This window comes from Asterias rubens, chromosome 7, assembly GCF_902459465.1.
Source record: "Asterias rubens chromosome 7, eAstRub1.3, whole genome shotgun sequence".
In the NCBI taxonomy this organism is placed as follows: domain Eukaryota; kingdom Metazoa; phylum Echinodermata; class Asteroidea; order Forcipulatida; family Asteriidae; genus Asterias; species Asterias rubens.
Window position 1 is genome coordinate 2,191,395 of NC_047068.1, and position 19,763 is coordinate 2,211,157.

Genomic DNA, 19,763 nt, shown 5'->3' on the forward strand with positions numbered 1-19,763 from the left:
TTCATGATTTTTGTTCCGACACTTCCAGGGGAAAGTCTAATTTTGGGTCCTTCTTTTCTATGAAAAACCGGAAGGTTTCGGATGCAAAGTAGAATAAATAAACACAATGAGGGTTAATATGCTTTTCTTTTTTTAGTTATCGCAACAATTATTTTTTAAGATGGAACAGCCTCATCCTGGAATGAGAATCCCTTTCAAAACCCAAACTTTGTGTTGAAAATATATATTTATCCAAAAACCACAAAAAGAGCACACACCGTCTACACGGTGGTGGATATGTTTGGCGATGGAAACATAATATCGAGGTTTCGTATAGAAATTTGGGAAGATAATTCAGGGGAACTGACTATTATAATTAACAAGGCGCGGCACGTTATCCGTCTAAAGTCTAGACGTCTGCTGCATGTTGATCATGCGCGCTGCTTCTGCATTGCTGTGTAATGTGTACTGCTGCTGGAAGGCGGAGTAAGAGTTTGTCTTTAAATTACGGTTGAGAACGACAGAATAAGTGTCTACGAGCAAGAGAAAAAGGTAGGGTAATCTTGGCAAATTGTTTGTATGCGACTGCCACTGTATCTCCCTTAATGAAGGTAAAATAATATATCGATTTCCTGTCCGCGAAGTTGACATCGATTTGATGGATTCTGAATCTGATGAAGTGACACTAACCACTAACCATTCCTCCATGCACTGACCATGAATGGTGCAGGAATTCTTCCTGTGTCAGTATGCTAATTTTTCTATGCAAGTTTTAGTTTTTTTTTAATGTAAGGCCTATGGATCATCAGGAGTCATCATGACTAATGAGAAGTAATGTCTTGCATCGCTGATTATTAAATTAGCTCAATTCAAGGGCGATGGAGCACCTCAAATCCTCAAAGTCAAATGACCAAAATTAGGCAATTTCAGCATGAGACAGAATGATGATTTAACTGTAAAGTGTAAAACTGTAATTGAATATACATTTTTATGAGAAAAGTTTCCAAATGGCACCACCACTTTTTCATTCGATATGAAATAATATAGTATCTAATTTACCTCAATGAGATATCCCTTTTTGTAAAAATTAGTGAAAAAGTGGTGGCCCCAATACAGAAAGTTATCCTACATAATTATACATATTAAAATATTGGATGCAAACTTTAATATTAATCCTCGTGCAGATTTCAGCCTTCACAAAGAATTCATAGGACTTCAATCCTCACTTGGGACTAGTCCTAGCCTAGTAACGTTTAGTTAGGAGATTTTAAAAACTTAGTTCTACTTCTACTCTAGTAACTTATATCCTGGTGTAATGTGTTTTCAGTAGGATAACAGGAAAATTGTTCACAATCAAAAACTAAATGTTTTTTTTTTTCAAATCATCTATCCAATTTTTTTACAACAACACTTACACTTCATGGTGTGTTGAAAGTTTTGGTTTTACGTTGCGAGAGACAGTCCGCAATTAACAGTGCTTATGCATGCACGACATTGGAGTTAGTCATATGTTTTCACACCTTTCATTGGTTGGTATTTTATTGAATATTCAGAAGCTAGTATGGCGTGCAAAATAATCAAAAATATTATTCAATTACTACTTAACAAATTTAATTGAATTTTTGTCCTAAGGCATTAGGCCTATGGCTACTATATTAGAATCCAGAGATATCATAAGGCATGAAAGTAAAACACCCCACCCCCCTTGAAGCACACACACTTCATAACAATCCGTTTTCCCCCATTTCAGACCAGTACTGTTTGGTTTCAGGAGATAAGAAACCAATCTATGGTATTTTTTCTTTAATGTAGACTTAATATCTATTACGCTTATCGGAATTTATTACAGTATGCAGTTAATAATTAAATTTAAAAAAAATTCATTTTCACTTAAAATATTTTAATTTTTTCCCCATATTGGCACACCATAGAATCCCAAATAGTAACCACCTCACGTGATCCATCTAGTGACTAAAGCAGTAAAACTCAATCTAGCAGATAGTAATTTTGTTTTGAACTTTTGAGGTTGGATGATGATTCTTTGACTCATTTGAATGTTGGCATAATAATGCACTAGTGATTTGTACCAAAAATCAATCATTTTTTAAATGTTTGAGCATAACCAACAACAGGAAACTTTATTCTCAGCATGATTAAGCCTGATGAAAATACAAACCGTGAGTAAACTGCATAGCTTCTGTCAACGGTGCAGCTTGCACAATCTCGCGGTAAACGGGAATCAAAGTTGGGGTTCGAAAACATATTAGGGTCGATAACGTATGACGCTACAATATTTTTAAGGCTCCCAGGGAGCCTTTATACATGAAGTTTCTAGATGTATTAAATACTTGTGTGCTATTCCTAACCCACCCCAGTCATATTTTATTTTTTGAGGAGCAGCAAACTATTTTGCCTTTTCTTTATAAATAAGTGTAGCTATGGTTTATGGGTCTTTGTATGTATACAGCAGGTTTATGGCGTGATTCATTTGATTTGTGGTAACACACAATACTTGCCATGCTGTAGGGATAACAAACAATAGGCTTCAGGGAATCCCTGTCTACTATGCATTTGACGTGTTGTGGCAGGGCATTCCAAATAATAAGGTTGCTGGTATAAATAAGAATTTCCAGCAGATTTTGTGTTGCAGGGAATTTGGATGAATGATCCAGCCATGTCGCAAAGAGCAGATTATGCCCCCTAATGCTTGCATTTTTTGGATCGGTTACTATTTGATACACAATGCAATCATCTCTAAAAAAGTTTGAAAGGAAATGTCTAAGATTTCATATGAGATGTATTTTAGACTGTAAGACACCCAGTAACTAAAGCCCTTACTGGTCCTTTAAAACAATTCACTGACGGACATCTTTAGTCGCACTACAGTGTACAGTACGACTGCTGTCAAAAAAAGTGTTTTAAGCACAAGCGAAGATATCATTTTTAAAGGCAGTGGACACTATTGGTAATTACTCAAAACAATTTTCAGCATAAAACCTCACTTGGTAACGTGTAATGGGGAGAGGTTGATAGAATAAAACATTGTGAGGAACGGCTCCCTCTGAAGTGATGTAGTTTTTGAGAAAGAAGTAATTTTCCACGAATTTGATTTCGAAACCTCAAGTTTAGAATTTGAGGTCTCGAAATCAAACATCTGAAAGCACACAACTTGTGTGACAAGGGTATTTTTTATTTCATTCATTCTCGCAACTTCGACGACCAATTGAGCTCAAATTTTCACAGGTTTGTTATTTTTTTGCATTTGTTTAGATACACCAAGTGAGAAGACTGGTCTTTGACAATTACCAGTGTCCACTGTCTTTAAGCCTCATGGGCATAATAATAGCCTCCAGCTTATCCCAATGGTGGGGAGTACCTTTGTTTATTTATATATCCACACCAGCCAAGATATGTTATTTCAACACGTTCAAAGACCAGTATTCTCACTCGGTGTATCCCATATGCATTAATAACAAACCTAGTGAAAATTTTGGCTCTATTGGTCATCGTCATTGAAAGAGAATAATGTGACAGAAAAAACACCCTTGTTGCATTATTTTGTGTGCTTTCAGTTGCTTAAGAAAAGGCTTCAGCTGAAGTCTTTAATTTTTTAAGAGAAAATTACCTCTTTCCACAAAACTTAATTACTTCACAGGGACCTGTTTCTCACAATGTTTTATACAAAACATGTACTATCAACAGCTCATCATTACTCGTTATTAAGTAAGTTTTTATGCAACAATTATTTTGAGTAGATTTATCAATATTGTCGAGTACCTTTTAAGCTCATTATACTCAGTGCTATCCTGATCTCAAGTGATATCGTGGAGATAGTGAATACATACAGACATGTACCATACTGTCAGCCAGTGCTATCCTGATCTCAAGTGATATAGTGGAGATAGTGAATACATACAGACATGTACCATACTGTCAGCCAGTGCTATCCTGATCTCAAGTGATATAGTGGAGATAGTGAATACATACAGACATGTACCATACTGTGTACAGGAAGTTTTATGGCCTTTGCTGGATAGGTTTTGGTCACACATTGTACCATGGGTTTCTTCCTACATGGTTGTACAGTCATACATATACACGTGGGTGTGCATAAATCTTTGTTTATGACCAGTAAAAAGTGTTGAAATATTGGCATGACACGCAAGCTTGCACCTGTGCTTATTAGACAGTTTCTTCATTCCTATTGGTCGAGAGCAATGGCTGAAACAGTTGTGCCACATCACGCGATACGCGCGACGCGCACAGCATTCCATTATAAGGAGTTGTTTACCCGAGGGCCTTACCATTTCATAGCTGGAGGGGTGTTGTGTTGAAAGAAATCATTGAACAATTATAATTTTTGCATGTGTTTTACTTTTTTACCAAAAAATGTTGATGTTTTGGGCCGAAAAGGTATTTATGAATGGGAATCAAAGTGTGTTGAATCGGTTTTCAACTAGTGGTTTAAACCCGCCGAGGCCTGGTTCTTTATAATTTACCTTGACTTCGTCTCGGTAAAATTATCAAGAACCAGGCCTCGTTGGGTTTAAACCACTAGTTGAAAACCTCTTCATCACACATTGATTTCCTTAATCAATGTCTTATTTTATTATTTTTCACGAAAGTGATCTGTGACCTTGACCATAGTTATGCAGTTGTTAACAGGGGTGTTTTTCAGAGGAGGGGGGGGGGGGGTGTGCAAACTGTGAGGGATAGTATCTAAGTTGACATCGTAAATATCCCAATAATGCAACTTGTATTCTACATTTTAATTATTTGTTAATCTATTAATGGGGTATACTGAGAAGCAATGCAAACAAGTTCATATGAATTTACATAGAGCTAGAAGTTATTGGTCAATGCTATGGTCAGTCTATTTTCAGAAGCAATTGGATGCAGGGATTTGTCAACAAATGTACCCTGATATGCAAAGCTCTTATGGTGCGGGTCCAGGTTCCTACTTAAAGGCAGTCAGACACTATTGGTAGTTATTCAAAATAATTATTAGCATAACAACTTATTTGGTAACAAGCACTGGAGGGTTGTTGATAGTATAAAACATTGTGAGAAACGACTCCCTCTGAAGTAACATAGTTTTCGAGAGTAAATTTCCACTAAAATTTTTGAATTTGATTTTGAGACCTCAGAATTAGATTTTAAGGTCCCGAAATCAAGCATCTGAAAGCACAAAATTTCGTGTGACAAGGATGTTATTTCTTCCATTATTATCTCGCAACTTCGATGACCAATTGAGCTCAAATTTTCACGGGTTTGTTATTTTATGCATATGTTGAGGTACACTAAAGTGAGAAGACTGGTCTTTGACAATGCCCCTTATTTTTGACCGCGCGAGGGCGCTATAAATAGTATTTTGATCACTTCCGGGGGTACACGCGATTCGCCCTGCACAAATTAATAGGCGTTCTGTCACTTTTGTTGCGCCGTAGTTTCAATTTGCTTTAGAGGTGGATTATAACGGCTCCTTTAAAAGTCTTATTGTCTGTGATGGATTACATGTCTGTGGTTATAATGTGTTCCAATCTTTAAAAATTGTTTTGGGTATGAATGAATATACCCCCGGAAGTGATTGAGAGCGCCCTCACGCGGTCAAAAATATGGCCCATTACCAATAGTGTCCAGTGCATATAAGGCCCCCGAAATATTTGTTGATTCTACATAATGCTCTGTGGTGTAATCTCATCTGAGGGGATTTTTGGCTACTCTTGATTAACATGTATAGTATAATAAGGACAATTCCATCGTATTGGTTTGACGTTGAAGATTGTGGTCTTGTAGAGTTTCCTCAGTAGGGCCTACTGGTAAACTAATTGTAAGGCCACTTCATTCCCTTTTTAACTTCTGGGGATTTGTGATTAAAAATCTCTCCTGCCTTGCTTGTTTTTTGTTCCTGCTTTGCCAAACATAAAATGAGTTCTAAGTCTAAAACAGTGAGTCTCCATGGGGTTTATCTTATCTGACCATCTGTGATTTCTGTACCAGCATGTAAAGTGTGGGAAACTTCCTGCGGATGCAGCTCACTGATTTCTGTACCAGCATGTACATTGTAAAGTGTGGGAAACTTCCTGCGGATGCAGCTCACTGATTTCTGTACCAGCATGTACATTAGGGACTTTTCGTTTTCGACGACGGATTCATCCAAAGTACTGTCGTAGAAATTGAGGGACGACCGTCCTCAAAGCCGACGCATGCGCAGATGACGCCAAATGTCATCTTACCCGTCGCAGAACCATCCGTCGTCGAAAACGAAAAGTCCCTATTGTAAAGTGTGGGAAACTTCCTGCGGATGCAGCTCACTGATTTCTGTACCAGCATGTACATTGTAAAGTGTGGGAAACTTCCTGCGGATGCAGCTCAATGTAAGGACAGTGTAGTTGATAACACAACGTGTTGTTTGAAATGGATGTAGCCATATAAATTTGTCAATTCTGGGTGGTTTTCATTGAATTGTTTATATAGATTCATGGTAAAAGTGTTATACTGCAATTGAAGCGCTGTGAATTAACCCATTTTCCCACAATATTTGTGTAAGAAATGTGATGAAGGAATGTGTCCGCTTTCGTTGATATCATCAACACCAAGTGCACTGTTGGTACATCATAATGTAGTTCTGCTTAAATCTGTTCAGAGAACAATGTGTACAACCTTCAGCACATTGAGGTCTATTTTCCTTTTGTGTTTGTTTGTTTGTTTTTACAGAAAGGACATCAGGTGAAAGATTGGACTTTGAATGATGGCTGAAACAGAAAAGAGCTCTGCAGGAAGTGATGGAAAAGACAGCGCGTCCTACAAACCACCACCTCCAAAATCACTCAAAGAATTACAAGATTTGGATAAAGATGATGAAAGCCTCAACAAGTACAAGAGGTCCTTGTTGGGAGATGATGTGGATCTAACAGCAGGTTTGTTTATCAAACACAAATGTGTATTACCAGTTTTAAAAGGGCTCGATTTCAAAAAGCACTGAGACTCATCTTTAGTTACCAAAGCAATTCGTATTGTGAAATCATATTTTGCTCAGCAATTAAGATTGATTTGTAGTTAAGATCAATCTTAACTCTTTGTGAAATCTTCTCCAGTTTGCAAAAGTACAAAAAGGGCTCAATGTTTTGTTACACTGGACTACAGGCCTGAGGCCAGTTCTTTTTGTGTTGGGCAGCGACGTAACTAAGGTAAATTTTCAGGGGTGCAACATTTTTTCTAGGTGAGCACTGCAGGTAAATCAGACAACCCCAAACCATTATGGCTATGTCTCATAATAGCAGAATGTCATCTGACTCTCCACAATTATCATGTAAAGTATTAATTTGCTTGGCTGTAACCATCTTTCTTTACAACTGGTTTTATAATTCTTCTGCCGACCGACAATTTGTCGGTTGGGTCACTTGACCACAAAACGTGAGCTTGTTTGATTGAACTACTGCCGATTAAACTACAAGACCCTTGATCAATTAAACTAGAAATGTATACGGCTCAATGTATGGGCTTTGTCGGTATATGGCTTCCCCCCCCCCCCACTCTGCATGTATAAATGTCTTCCATCTCTTGAATGCATCCAAGTACTTAGTTGTGGTTGCTTCAATTCTTGATGCCATCAGATGGGTCAACATTATGTCTGCTAACTCTGTCGGCCTTCTGAAAGTGACTCCTGCTTCACTTAAGCCCCTTTCACACGAGCGCTGCAAACGCGGGTCCCTCATAAGAGGGCGCCAGCCGTCTGTCACCTTTACCGCGTGCGATTTTTTAGCGAGCATTCACACGACACGCGCACACACACGTGTAAACATACGTCCCTCGTTTGGGTAGGCCTACTGCATGGACAAAAGTCTACAAGCAAGAGGCTTGAGTTAAAACAAAAACTTTACAGTTAAAAGGAATAAAATAATTCAATTTCATTGAAATCAATTAACATAAAATGTAGTATATTTTAAAAACATTTGCGATAACGTAACTCTCATCCCGGCGGCCGGCGGGAAGGGGGTTACGTTTTCGAAGCTAAAAAAAGAAAAACACAAAATTCCACGATTCAAATAGCTTTTTGGACGTTAAAAATGCTACATTGTGAATGCAAATGCTTTTCAGATATGAAACTATTGATGAGACATACCAAATAATGGATTAAAACATCGAAAAGCTTAGCCAAATGACGTATTCTGCTTGCGATTGAACGATGTTTTTTGCTTCAAGGTTTGAGCTTGTCTTGAAATGCAGCGATCCAGCAACGTCGAGTCATGTTCGAGTCTAAGAAAAACACAAAATTCCACGATTCAAATAGATTTTTGGACGTTAACAACGCTACATTGTTGAATGAAAATGTTTTTTAGATGTGACCCTCTCTAATACTTAAGAAAGTCGTATAAGGATAGAGGCTAACGGCAAGTTGTTTTCTTTACACTCGGTGCACCATTTTATTTCCTGAAACAGACGAAGACAAAATACATGTTGTCAGGTCTTCGCTGGAATCATTATGAGGGTGGCGGAAGCGCGCGAAATTGGAATGCTGTCCAAGAGAGGGCGCTTCTCTTGAATAATTAAATGTTACATAATAAGTAAGTGCAATAAAAATAACAGTGGGGGGTACAATTTCTATGACCGTCACATAGATATGGAATTATTGATGAGACACAACAAATGGTGAATTAAAACATCGAAAAGCTTAGCCAAATGACGAATTCTGCTTGCGATTGAACGATGTTTTTGCTTCAAGGTTTGAGCTTGTTTTGAAATGCAGCGATCCAGCAACGTCGAGTTATGTTCGAGTTCGAAGAAAAACACAAAATTCCACGATTCAAATAGATTTTGGGACGTTAACAACGCTACATTGTTGAATGAAAATGTTTTTTAGATATGGAATTATTGATGAGACACAACAAATGGTGAATTAAAACATCGAAAAGCTTAGCCAAATGACGTATTCTGCTTGCGATTGAACGATGTTTTTGCTTCAAGGTTTGAGCTTGTCTTGAAATGCAGCGATCCAGCAACGTCGAGTCATGTTCGAGTCGAAGAAAAACACAAATGTCCACGATTCAAATAGATTTTTGGACGTTAACAACGCTACATTGTTGAATGAAAATGTTTTTTAGATATGGAATTATTGATGAGACACAACAAATGGTGAATTAAAACATTGAAAAGCTTTGCTAAATGACGTATTCTGCTTGCGATTGAACGATGTTTTTGCTTCAAGGTTTGGGCTGGTCTAGCATCCGGCCACAAAACCCACCAGCCAAACGGATCGTAGTCCAGCGTTGAGCATACATGTACATGTATTTGCATGCTATAGTTCGCCCATTTCTTCCTCCATAGTTCTTCACGTGTCAACGCAGCGGTCCCGCGTTACGATCGCAGGCATTCGGTTCAGACGATGGCTCCCCGTGATTATAACATCGATGCGATTTTTTGGAGGAGGTCTCGAACTGTGTTATGAACAACACGGGACCCAGGTAATTTCGTAACATACATAGCATTCACACGACGTGGATTTGCGATTTCATAACATCGATGTTATGAAATCGCACGGGACCCTCGTTCGAAGTGCTCATGAGAATGGGCCTTTACTGATTGATGGACCGCTTCTCCTGGTGCTAAGAATAAAATCAAATGTGTATTTTAAAGACACTGGATACTATTGATCATTGTCAAAGACCAGTCTTCTTACTTGGTGTGTCTCAACATATGCATAAAATAACAAACCTGTGAAAATTTGATCTCAATTGGTCGTAAAAGTTGCGAGATATTAATGAAAGAAAAAAACACCCTTGTTGCACCATGGTCACACGAAGTTGAGTGCTTTCAGATGGTTGATTTCGAGACCTCAAGTTCTAAATCTGAGGTCTCGAAATCAAACTCGTGGACAATTACTTCTTTCTCGGAAACTACGTCACTTCAGAGGGAGCCGTTTCTCACAATGTTTTATACTATTAACAGCTCCCCATTACTTGTAAATCAAGAAATGTTTCCTGATAACAATTATTTTGAATAATTACCAATAGTGTCCACTGCCTTTTTAAGTGCGATTAGTTTGAAACTACTTTTGTCCCTAGCATACCATCACTTCAGAATGTGTTTGATAATCAATCAAACAAATTTTGCCAGCTTTGCAGCCGTAACGCAGTTTTGAATGGTCTTTTTTCATTTTGATCACTGGTGTTGTTAACAACATTCTGGTCCAGTCAAAATTATGATCTGTGGCCTTGTGATATTTTCATCCAAATTCAAGCCCTGACCAAAACATGCTAACGGGCAATTCCACGGTAGTGGAAGGACGTTTTGACTCATTAAACAACATTTAAATTGTGGATATCATTAACAGTTTATTTAGTTTCATCAAGCAAATGTCACAGTTTCCTTTATAATGACTGCCTTCAAAATGGTCTTCTTTTTGGCTGAAAAACTTTTAGTTTATAAAATATGAATATTAATAAGGTCGGTAACGGAAGGACACCATTGGCGTGATGAAACTAATTAAACTGTTAATGATACCCACGATTTAAATGTTGTTTAATGAGTCAAAACGTCCTTCCGTTACCGTGGAATTGCCCTAAATGCATCAAACTCTTTTTGATAAGGGACTTTGGCCTGAACCTCCTGCATCCTGCATCCTGCATTGTTGTACTCTCCCATAAGCATTGCTGCTGTCCTGGAGAGGGTGGGTTGCAATTTCCATTTGTGCTCTGTGCTTGTGCTTTCAAGATAGTGCTTATAAGGTGGTGATAATGTCAATTTGTCTTAAGAGGGATTGGTAGCTCCATCCATCTTATAGCTGGCAGTGCTTCTCTTTGGAACCTGTTCAGATTGGTTGCAGTGACTGCAGCCACTGGTAGCCTGTTCCAAATCCTAACAGCTCTTGGGAAAGGGCTGTAGAGATAGCAGTCAACTCTGGCGAATGGTTGCCTGTAGGTGTGGCTATGTTGATTTGTCTGGTTGTGTTGGCTTGATCGTCTGTTCTCTAGGATGATGTTTGCAGGAATAGTTATATTTATTTGGCCATGTAGTATCTTGCAGAGGATTTCGACCTGATGAAGGAGACGTCTGTCATGCAGGATGTCCCATCCCAGCAATGTCAGCATGTCAGACACACTTGATTCTTGGTGGTAGTCCTGTAGAGTGTCATTGCCGAGTGGTTAAGAGCATAGAATTCAAGTTCTGGTGCGTTTTCACCGGAGTGTGGGTTCCTTGAGCAAGATACTTTGCTATAATTGCTTCTCTTCACCCAGGGGAATAAATGGGTACCTGCGAGGGTAGAGGTTGATATTGTGAATAAAAAAGCCTTTGGAGCGATATAAACTGTTGCCCAGGTTGTATACTCCCAAGGGAGCTGAGAAACATTAAAAAGGGATGTTATTGGCCCTATGACAAGGGCACTAATGTAAAGCGCTTAGAGAATTAAGTGTTAGTTATTAGGCGCTATATAAATCGAAAGTTATTATTATTATGACAAAACGTGCTGCTTGGCGCTGGACGCTCTCCACAATTCTGATGTTGCGGTTTGTGTTCGGGTTCCATGCACTTGTGGCAAATTCAAGTTGTGGTCTTACTAGAGTGTTGTACGCCGTCTCCTTGACTTCCTTGCTTCATTTTCCAAGGGTGCGTCTGATCAACCCAAGCGATCTTGAAGCCTTGGCTCTTACTGCTTCTGCCTGAGTGTTCCAGCTTAGTTTGTCAGTGATGGTTACTCCAAGATATTTGCATTTTTTCTCGTGTTGGATTTCCTGACCAGAGATTGTGAAGGTATGATCCAACTTCTTCAGGGTGATGCAGAGGTGGCAACATTTTGTGAAGTTGAAGCTCATGTCCCATTTCTGAGCCCATTCAAAGACTGCCTGGAGATCAGCTTGGAGAGTCTCAAGATCTCTACGGGACTTGATGCACCTGTAGATTAAACTGTCATCGGCAAAAAGCCTCATTGTTGACATAATACCTTCATAGATGTCATTGATGTAAAGAAGGAAAAGGGCTGGACCAAGTACAGAGCCTTGAGGGACTCCAGATATAACATCTGCAGGTGCAGACAAGGTGCCATTGACTGCAACTTGCTGGGTCCTACCATTCAAGAAACCTTGGATCCAATGATTTTTATCCAATATGATGGGCAATATTTTCTCAAACTTTGGGACCTGTTTATTAATGCTGTATCAGCTGATGAATCAAGTATGAATCAAGATGAATCAAGTATTTGTTGTTGAATTACCATTTCCTTTACCTACCTGTTTGTTATTTTCCTCTTAGTTACAGGTGAAGGCACGCAGGTTACACTGGACAAATTGGTCATCATTGCTGATGATCATAAAGATATTATCCTTGACTTAACTGGTAAGACTTGTCTGTTTTATGACCAATCTGACTCAGACTATGAATCAGTGTACAATAAATAGGAAGAATCTACTAGGGCTTGGGTTTTAAGAAGCAAAAAGTGCTTCAATCAAAGTACTGCTTTATTGTCAGGTGTCTTTATGAGACTACCAACCTCGTCCAATAAGTGGAAGTGTCGTGGCTGAGTGGTTAAGAGCACCAAATTCAAACTCTGGTGTTTCTGATCAGCAGAGTGTGGGTTCAAATCCCCAGCCATGACACTTGTGTCCTTAAGCAAGACACTTAACCATTGCTTCGTCCTTCGGATGGGACGTAAAGCCGTTGGTCCCATGTGTTGTAAAAGAACCCAGTGCACTTACCGAAAAGAGGTGTTCCTGGCTGTGGCTGCTGAAAGCACCGTAGCACCTTGTAAACCCCTATAAGGTGCTACATAATTGGGTCTCAGAATTCATAACTTTTAATAACCTCTCTTTCTGTATAAATGTATATACTAAGCTTGTTGGTAGATACGTGCGCTATATAAGACTTTGTTATAATAATTATAAGTGTACAATTATAAGTGTACAATGTAATCAAAAGTTACAAGCATGTTTGAACAGCAATCACGTTTTGGAGCCAAGGCGTTGTTTGTTGGTGCCAAGGCTTTGGCACTGCTGGCTGCAAGTGAACAAACTGGGCCTGTTCACTGCTGGCTGCAAGTGAACAAACCATGCCCGTTCACTGCTGGCTGCAAGTGAACAAACCATGCCTGTTCACTGCTGGCTGCAAGTGAACAAACTGGGCCCGTTCACTGCTGGCTGCAAGTGAACAAACTGGGGCCGTTCACTGCTGGCTGCAAGTGAACAAACCGGCCTGTTCACTGCTGGCTGCAAGTGAACAAACCGGCCTGTTCACTGCTGGCTGCAAGTGAACAAACCATGCCTGTTCACTGCTGGCTGCAAGTGAACAAACTGGGCCTGTTGCAGAAGCAAACAGTTTCAGGTTTTGTTTTTCACTGGTGAGCAGTGTTTTATTGTTTGCAAAGTGCTTGGTATCCAATAAATGAATGATGAGCGTACTTGTTGGTGCAGAAACTGCTGCATGGTAGTCAGTGACTTAAAGTTTGAACTCTATGTTTAGTTTTATCCAGATGGCTAAGGGTAAGTTCTTTGCCTCAAATTTGTTTTATGATATTTCAGCCAATAATGTATTTGTACACCCTATACTCCAGGTGATTTAGCTGAGCTGAAGAAGAAGACATTCACAATAAAAGAAGGTGTTGGGGTTCAAGCTAAACTCACATTTACAGTAAGTATGTGCCATACTATCTCGGAAGTCCAGTTGCTAAGACACTACTCTAGAATTGCAAGGGTCGTGGGTTTCGAATCCGAGTAACATGCCTGTGATATTTGTTCACAGGACTCGGGAAAGTGCTGAGTATACCGTGCTAACACACATCGGTGTATGGGTAAAAACCAAAATTAATATTCTTTATCCCCGATGCAAATTTAACATCTATTATATCGTTGCGGTACCCGCTGCCAAAAAACTGGATTCTAACTGGCAGTCTTGGTCGTCTAGTTGGTAAGACACTGCTCTAGAATTGCAAGGTTCGTGGGTTTGAATCCCACCCGAGTAATATGCCTGTGATATTTGTTCACAGGACTCGTAGGGGAAAGTACTGAGTATACAGTGCTAACACACACAGGTGTATGGGTAAAAACAAAAATTGTATTCTTTATCTCCGGTGCAAATTGTAACATCTATTATAAGTATGTGCCAGTTTAGGATAGATTATAGCCATGCTGTCTATTTTGTTATAAGTCAAGCTACTAGATTATCTGCCGAGTGCTGAAATTTCTTTTTGCAGTCACTGTTTACTTTTGATCCACAAGTCAAAAATGTTCCCTTGTATCCCCGTATTTAACATTGACAAAGCAGCTCCCACACAAACAGTGTTATGCAATATTTGTAAAAGTTACATGAAGAGTCATGATTTGTTTTGACAGCAGCAACAACTGATCTGAACATTTTCTTGTATAGGAATTGAGGCATTGCATGGTGAGGTATCGATATACATTTGGTTTGCGGTATGTGTGTATCTACTTGCCAGGTAGAGTTTGTTCTTGGAGAACTGTCTTTCTTTATTCTACTACCGCGGAGTAGATTGTTCGGGTGTTCGGGAGACTTCACAGTTCTGAAAAGAACGGTCCTGCTTTTTAAAGGAACACGTTGCCTTGGATCGGACGAGTTGGTCTATAAAAAAGCGTTTGTAACCGTTTGTTATAAAATGCATATGGTTGGAAAGATAATTTAAAAGTAGAATACAATGTTCCACACAAGTTTGCCTCGAAATTGCGTGGTTTTCCTTTTACTGTGCGAACTAACACGGTCGGCCATTTATGGGACTCAAAAATTTGACTCCCATAAATGGCCGACCGTGTTAGTCGACGAGGTAAAAGGAAAACCGTGCAATTTCAAGGCATGTTTGTGTGGATCATTGTATTCTACTTTTACAGCATCTTTCTACCCATATGCATATTATAACAAATGCTTTTCAAAGACCAACTCGACCGATCCAAGGCAACGTGTTCCTTTAACTATTACCTGGGTGGATGGTATATAAAATAGGCTGGGACTACTACTTAAGCTTATAGGATCGTAATTAACTGTACTACGGCGGAGTCAGTTCTTAAATTGGTCTCAATTTTGGACTAGCTTGCTCTAGTCATCTTGGTTACTTTTTTGTTAGTGCATGTCGTCGTTGCTAGGATTGTGCAGGTTGTGGAAGGGTTGTGACTCTAAAGCCCGGTTCATACTTCCTGTGAAGGTGAATGCGATACGAATGTTGACGTCACATATTCGCAACAAATAATTCGCAGCAGTTGAAGTGTGCTCAACTTTTGCCAAATATTCGCTGTGAAAACAGAGATGTGACGTCAAATCTACGTAAAATTCGCTTGGCATCTGAGGAAATATGAACCAGGCTTAATGCCCCTTATTTTTGACCGCGCGAGGGCGCTATAAACAGTATTTTGATCACTTCCGGGGGTACACGCGATTCGCCCTGCACAAATTAATAGGCGTTCTGTCACTTTTGTTGCGCCGTAGTTTCAATTTGCTTTAGAGGTGGATCATAACGGCTCCTTTAAAAGTCTTATTGTCTGTGATGGATTAGATGTCTGTGGTTATAATGTGTTCCAATCTTTAAAAACTGTTTTGGGTATGAATGAATATACCCCCGGAAGTGATTGAGAGCGCCCTCACGCGGTCAAAAATATGGCCCATTCATGTTTCCCTTGTTGGAATCATGGCCATGTGGTTTTAAGTGGCCACAACTTGCCCGTAATCTACCTATTACAATCAGACGCTTTGCACATTTATTGTGGAGTGTGAATGGACCAGAAACCATAATCCCTGCATAGTGGGTAGAATCAGATTTTTTTGTCAGGGATCTGTTCTGTCGGGTGAACCTTGATACTGGTATTGAATGGGATCCATGTACATCCAAATAGAGTTGCATCTCAATAGCAATCATACAATCGGGTTGTGTATGGTCACCTACGGGATACCTGAATAATTATATAAAATAAAAGTTTTAAAAATTGGGGGGAAAATCATATCTTTATTTGCATGAGTGGCTGCAGTCAAATGAAAAAAAGATGGTTACCAAAATTCATAAATTTTTGTCTGGGTAGTGACATGGAGTGAATGCATGGTAGTTCTCGACATGCTCTCATTCATTCAGTATTTGTTTATTTTGTTTTTGTTTGTTTGGGGATTCATGTTGTCATATTTTTATACATAGGTATATAAACTGCCATTGAACAATGTGCACATTCAGCTAATTCATTCAACATGTCCACTCTTGCCTGTATAGCTTTTCAGTGTCAACTAATGTTGTCTTATTGTTCTCTCTTTACAGGTGAAAAATGACATTGTGTTTGGCTTGAAGTATCTCCAAAACACAACTCGGTCTGCTGTACATATAGAGTGTAAGTTTGACAAGTTTGCTATAAGTATTACTAATACAAAGTCTGCTTTAATGTAGTCAGCTGAAGTCAAGAACATGACATTCTATGCATAGTTAACCCTTTGGTGCACTAGGCGGTCGCTAGCGACCGCCAAAAACACGTAAAATTGGACTTTTATAAACAGTCATAACTTAAAAAATACAACCCCCCATATATAATAACCGTATTAATGCGCTTTACATTAGTGCCCTGGTCGTTGAGCCAATAACATCCCTTTAATCTTTCTCAGCTCCCTGGGGAGTGTTGAGCTGCCGGGCGCTCAGAAGGCTATTTCACACACAATATCAACCTATACCCTCGCAGGTACCCATTTATACCCCTGGTCGATGAGAAGCAATTATAGTTAAGTATCTTGTTTAAGGACACGTAGAAGTGTCACGACCGGGATTTGAACCCACACCTCGGTGACTTAACCACCAGAACTTGAATTTGATTCTCTTATCCACTCGGCCATGACACTTTTTGGGAGTCGGCAGCTAAATAATAATATTTAAATACATAATTAAGTAAGGGAATCAATGTGTGGTGAAGAGGTTTTCAACTAGTGGTTTAATCCCAATGAGGCCTGGTTCTTGATAATTTTACCATGACGAAGTCGAGGTAAATTATTATGAACCAGGCCTCGGCGGGTTTAAACCACTAGTTGAAAACCGATTCAACACACTTTGATTCCCATTCATAAATACCTTTTCGGTCATACCTTTTCGGTGATGTGGCACAACTGTTTTAGCCGTTGCTCTCGTCCAATAGGAATGAAGAAACTGTCTTATAAGAACAGGTGCAAGGTCGCGTGTCACGCCCATGAATTAACACTATTTACCGGTCATAAACAAAGGTTTATAAACACCCACGTGACGCGCTCTCCACCAATAGGAAAGCGAAACTGTCTGAGGTATTTATGAATGAATGTTTACTATTATTATTCCAATAGTTGATGGTAAATTGATGCAGCTGCTGAAGTAGAAGCTGCTTATACACTATAAGCTGGGCTGTAAAGACACTCGTGCCAATTCCTGCAGACTTTAGCACAGGCATGCTATTATTCCTACTTAAGTCTGATTTCTGATTTGTTTGCTCTTGGAAAAATCTGAAAAATTGTGATTAAATAGCTTGAAATGTCCAAATACAGCCCATGTGTACGTGTAGGTCAGCCCTTTTACTTGATGATATATTCTAACTTGTTTCCATAGACCAAATACGATGCCTACTTTAGTCACTTTGATCCCACCTGATTGTACTGTATGAAGACAAAGCTTTCAACCACTCATGAAACCAACCTTATCAACCAAACATTGTTCTTTACTTTGAAACAACCAGTCCTTGTTCATTTGATATATTCTGAAAAATTGGTAACAACTCAAAGAACAGAGAGTTTCGATAAGGTTGTTAAAGCACAATTGGCTTGACGTACTTCTGGTATACTTTGGTTTGATGAACCTCCCGCTGTGAAAGCGACATCGTGGGACAGTACTTACATCATTAATGCCAGCCTCGCTACCATGGGCAGGGGTGTACTGAGAAACAACGCTGATTGGCTCATGAAATTTGTCATGCATTAGATGTAAAGTGCATGCGCGCATTGTTTTAAGATATTTGCATGTTGATTACGCCCGCGTTTTTTTTTGCCACAAACTCGTTTTTAAGAAAAGAAAACCAAAAAGATTCTTTAAGACAAAAGAGATGCGTGCGCACGTAGAAAGGATTGATTACTAGATTCTAGCACATTTTAATGAATAATTTCCAGGGGTTATGATCGAGCAAGGCATGCTGGGTAAAAATGGCATGGCAAAGTCGATCACCCCTGGGAACGAGGTTGCATCAATACATAATAGGTGCAATATTTGGATTCGCTGAAGTGTAGTTTTTTTTTCCTCCTACCTTTTTTCTTTCTTTGAAAATAAGTCAAATTCCATTTGTGGATGGTGTGCAGAGTATGTAAAGTTTTTATTTGCTTGTTTGCTGTAAGGGAGAAGAAGGGGGTATTTTCAGCTGAACTTTAGTATTTTGTATAATGTCTTGTTTGTTTAGGTGACTCTGCCGTACACATGATGGGTAGCTATGGTCCTTCCAAAGACATCAGAGAGTATAAAACACAAGTGGAGGAGTTTTCTAAAGGGTTGCTTGTTCGTGGCCATTATACCGTTCAGAGTAAGTTAATGGATGACGATGATCGTGTCTTTCTTACTTGGGAATGGGCCTTCGATATCAAGTCTGATTGGGACTAAAGAAAGATCGCATCATTGCACCTGTATGCCTGCCTGTGTACTTAAGGGCTTGGGTCTAACAACATAACAAACATCTCAATGGCTATTATTATCTGGCTCCAGCTAGGCTCACATGGTGTTACTTTCTTTGCATCTAAAAAATGTGAGGTTTTGTTGCAACTATGTAATCGAACATTGTACAAAACAAAGATGCTTTAACTACAATACAATGGGTGAACTGTGTTTAACACGAAGAATGCTTTAGTTTGAAGCATCGCATTTTCAATTAATATTACAGGGCTTTTAAAAAGAGCTAAGATTGATATTTAGATGCGTGTCGATCTTAAAGACACTGGACACTATTGGTAATTGTCAAAGACCAGTCTTTTCACTTGGTGTATCTCAACATATGCATAAAATAACCAACCTGTGAAAGTTTCAGCTCAATTGGTTGTCGAAGTTGCGAGATAACCATGAACACCTTTGTCACAAGAAGTTGTGTGCTTTCAGGTGCTTGATTTCGAGACCTCAAATTCTAAATCCGAGGTCTCAAAATAAAGTTTGTGGAAAATTACTTCTTTCTCGAAAACTACGTCGCTTCAGAGGGAGCCGTTTCTCACAATGTTTTATTCTATCACCCTCTCCCCATTACTCGTTACCAAGTAAGGTTTTATGCTAATAATTATTTTGAGTAATTACCAATAGTGTCCACTGCCTTTAAATGTACTGGACACTATTGGTAGTTACTCAAAATATATGTTAGCATAAAACCTCACTTGGTAACAAACAATGGAGAGCTGCTGATAGTATAAAACATTGTGAGAAACGGCTCCCTTTGAATAACCTAGTTTTTGAGAAAGGGGTAATTTCTCACTCAATTATTAAAAGACTTCAGGCCTGAAGCTTTTGAGGCATTTGAAAGAACACAAATTTGTGCAACAGAATTGTTTTTACTTTCATTATTTTCTTGCAACTTCGATGACCAATTGAGTAAAAAGTTTCACAGATTTGTTATTTTATGTTTGGGATACTGGTCTTTGACAATTACCAAAGGTGTCCAAAGTGATGTTACTGTACATACCATATGGCAATATTGGCAACTCATCCTGTATGAATCTTAACCCTTTGTGAAATGGAGCCCAAGCATCTTTCAAGATAATGATAATAATAAAGACTTTTGTAAAGCGCCTAATGCAAAAAAAGGCTCTAAGCGCATAAAGAGAACAATAAAATA

At 39.1% G+C, this 19,763-nt stretch overlaps 1 protein-coding gene across 3 annotated transcripts; it reads left to right on the top strand.

The window, feature by feature from the left end:
- The first annotated feature begins 429 nt into the window (after nt 1–429).
- On the top strand, nt 430–18,912 carry LOC117292119 (rho GDP-dissociation inhibitor 2-like). 3 transcript variants are annotated; one of them, XM_033774043.1, is made up of 6 exons: nt 430–531; nt 6,697–6,899; nt 12,229–12,312; nt 13,523–13,599; nt 16,217–16,286; nt 18,354–18,912. In XM_033774043.1, exons 2-6 carry the CDS (start codon nt 6,728–6,730, stop codon nt 18,548–18,550), a joined length of 600 nt encoding a protein of 199 aa, XP_033629934.1. In that variant the 5' UTR covers nt 430–531; nt 6,697–6,727; the 3' UTR covers nt 18,551–18,912. The 3 variants fall into 3 exon arrangements, with proteins under 3 accessions (XP_033629934.1, XP_033629935.1, XP_033629937.1); XM_033774044.1 differs by lacking the exon at nt 430–531 and adding an exon at nt 6,208–6,356; XM_033774046.1 differs by lacking the exon at nt 430–531 and adding an exon at nt 6,377–6,463.
- The last annotated feature ends 851 nt before the right edge of the window (nt 18,913–19,763 follow it).

Excerpts from the sequence above, each read along its gene's own strand:
- LOC117292119 (XM_033774043.1), top strand. The coding sequence starts at position 6,728 with ATGATGGCTGAAACAGAAAAGAGCTCTGCAGGAAGTGATGGAAAAGAC. Across the intron at positions 6,900-12,228 it reads TGATGTGGATCTAACAGCAG|TTACAGGTGAAGGCACGCAG; the intron begins GTTTGTTTATCA and ends TTTTCCTCTTAG. Across the intron at positions 12,313-13,522 it reads TATTATCCTTGACTTAACTG|GTGATTTAGCTGAGCTGAAG; the intron begins GTAAGACTTGTC and ends CCTATACTCCAG.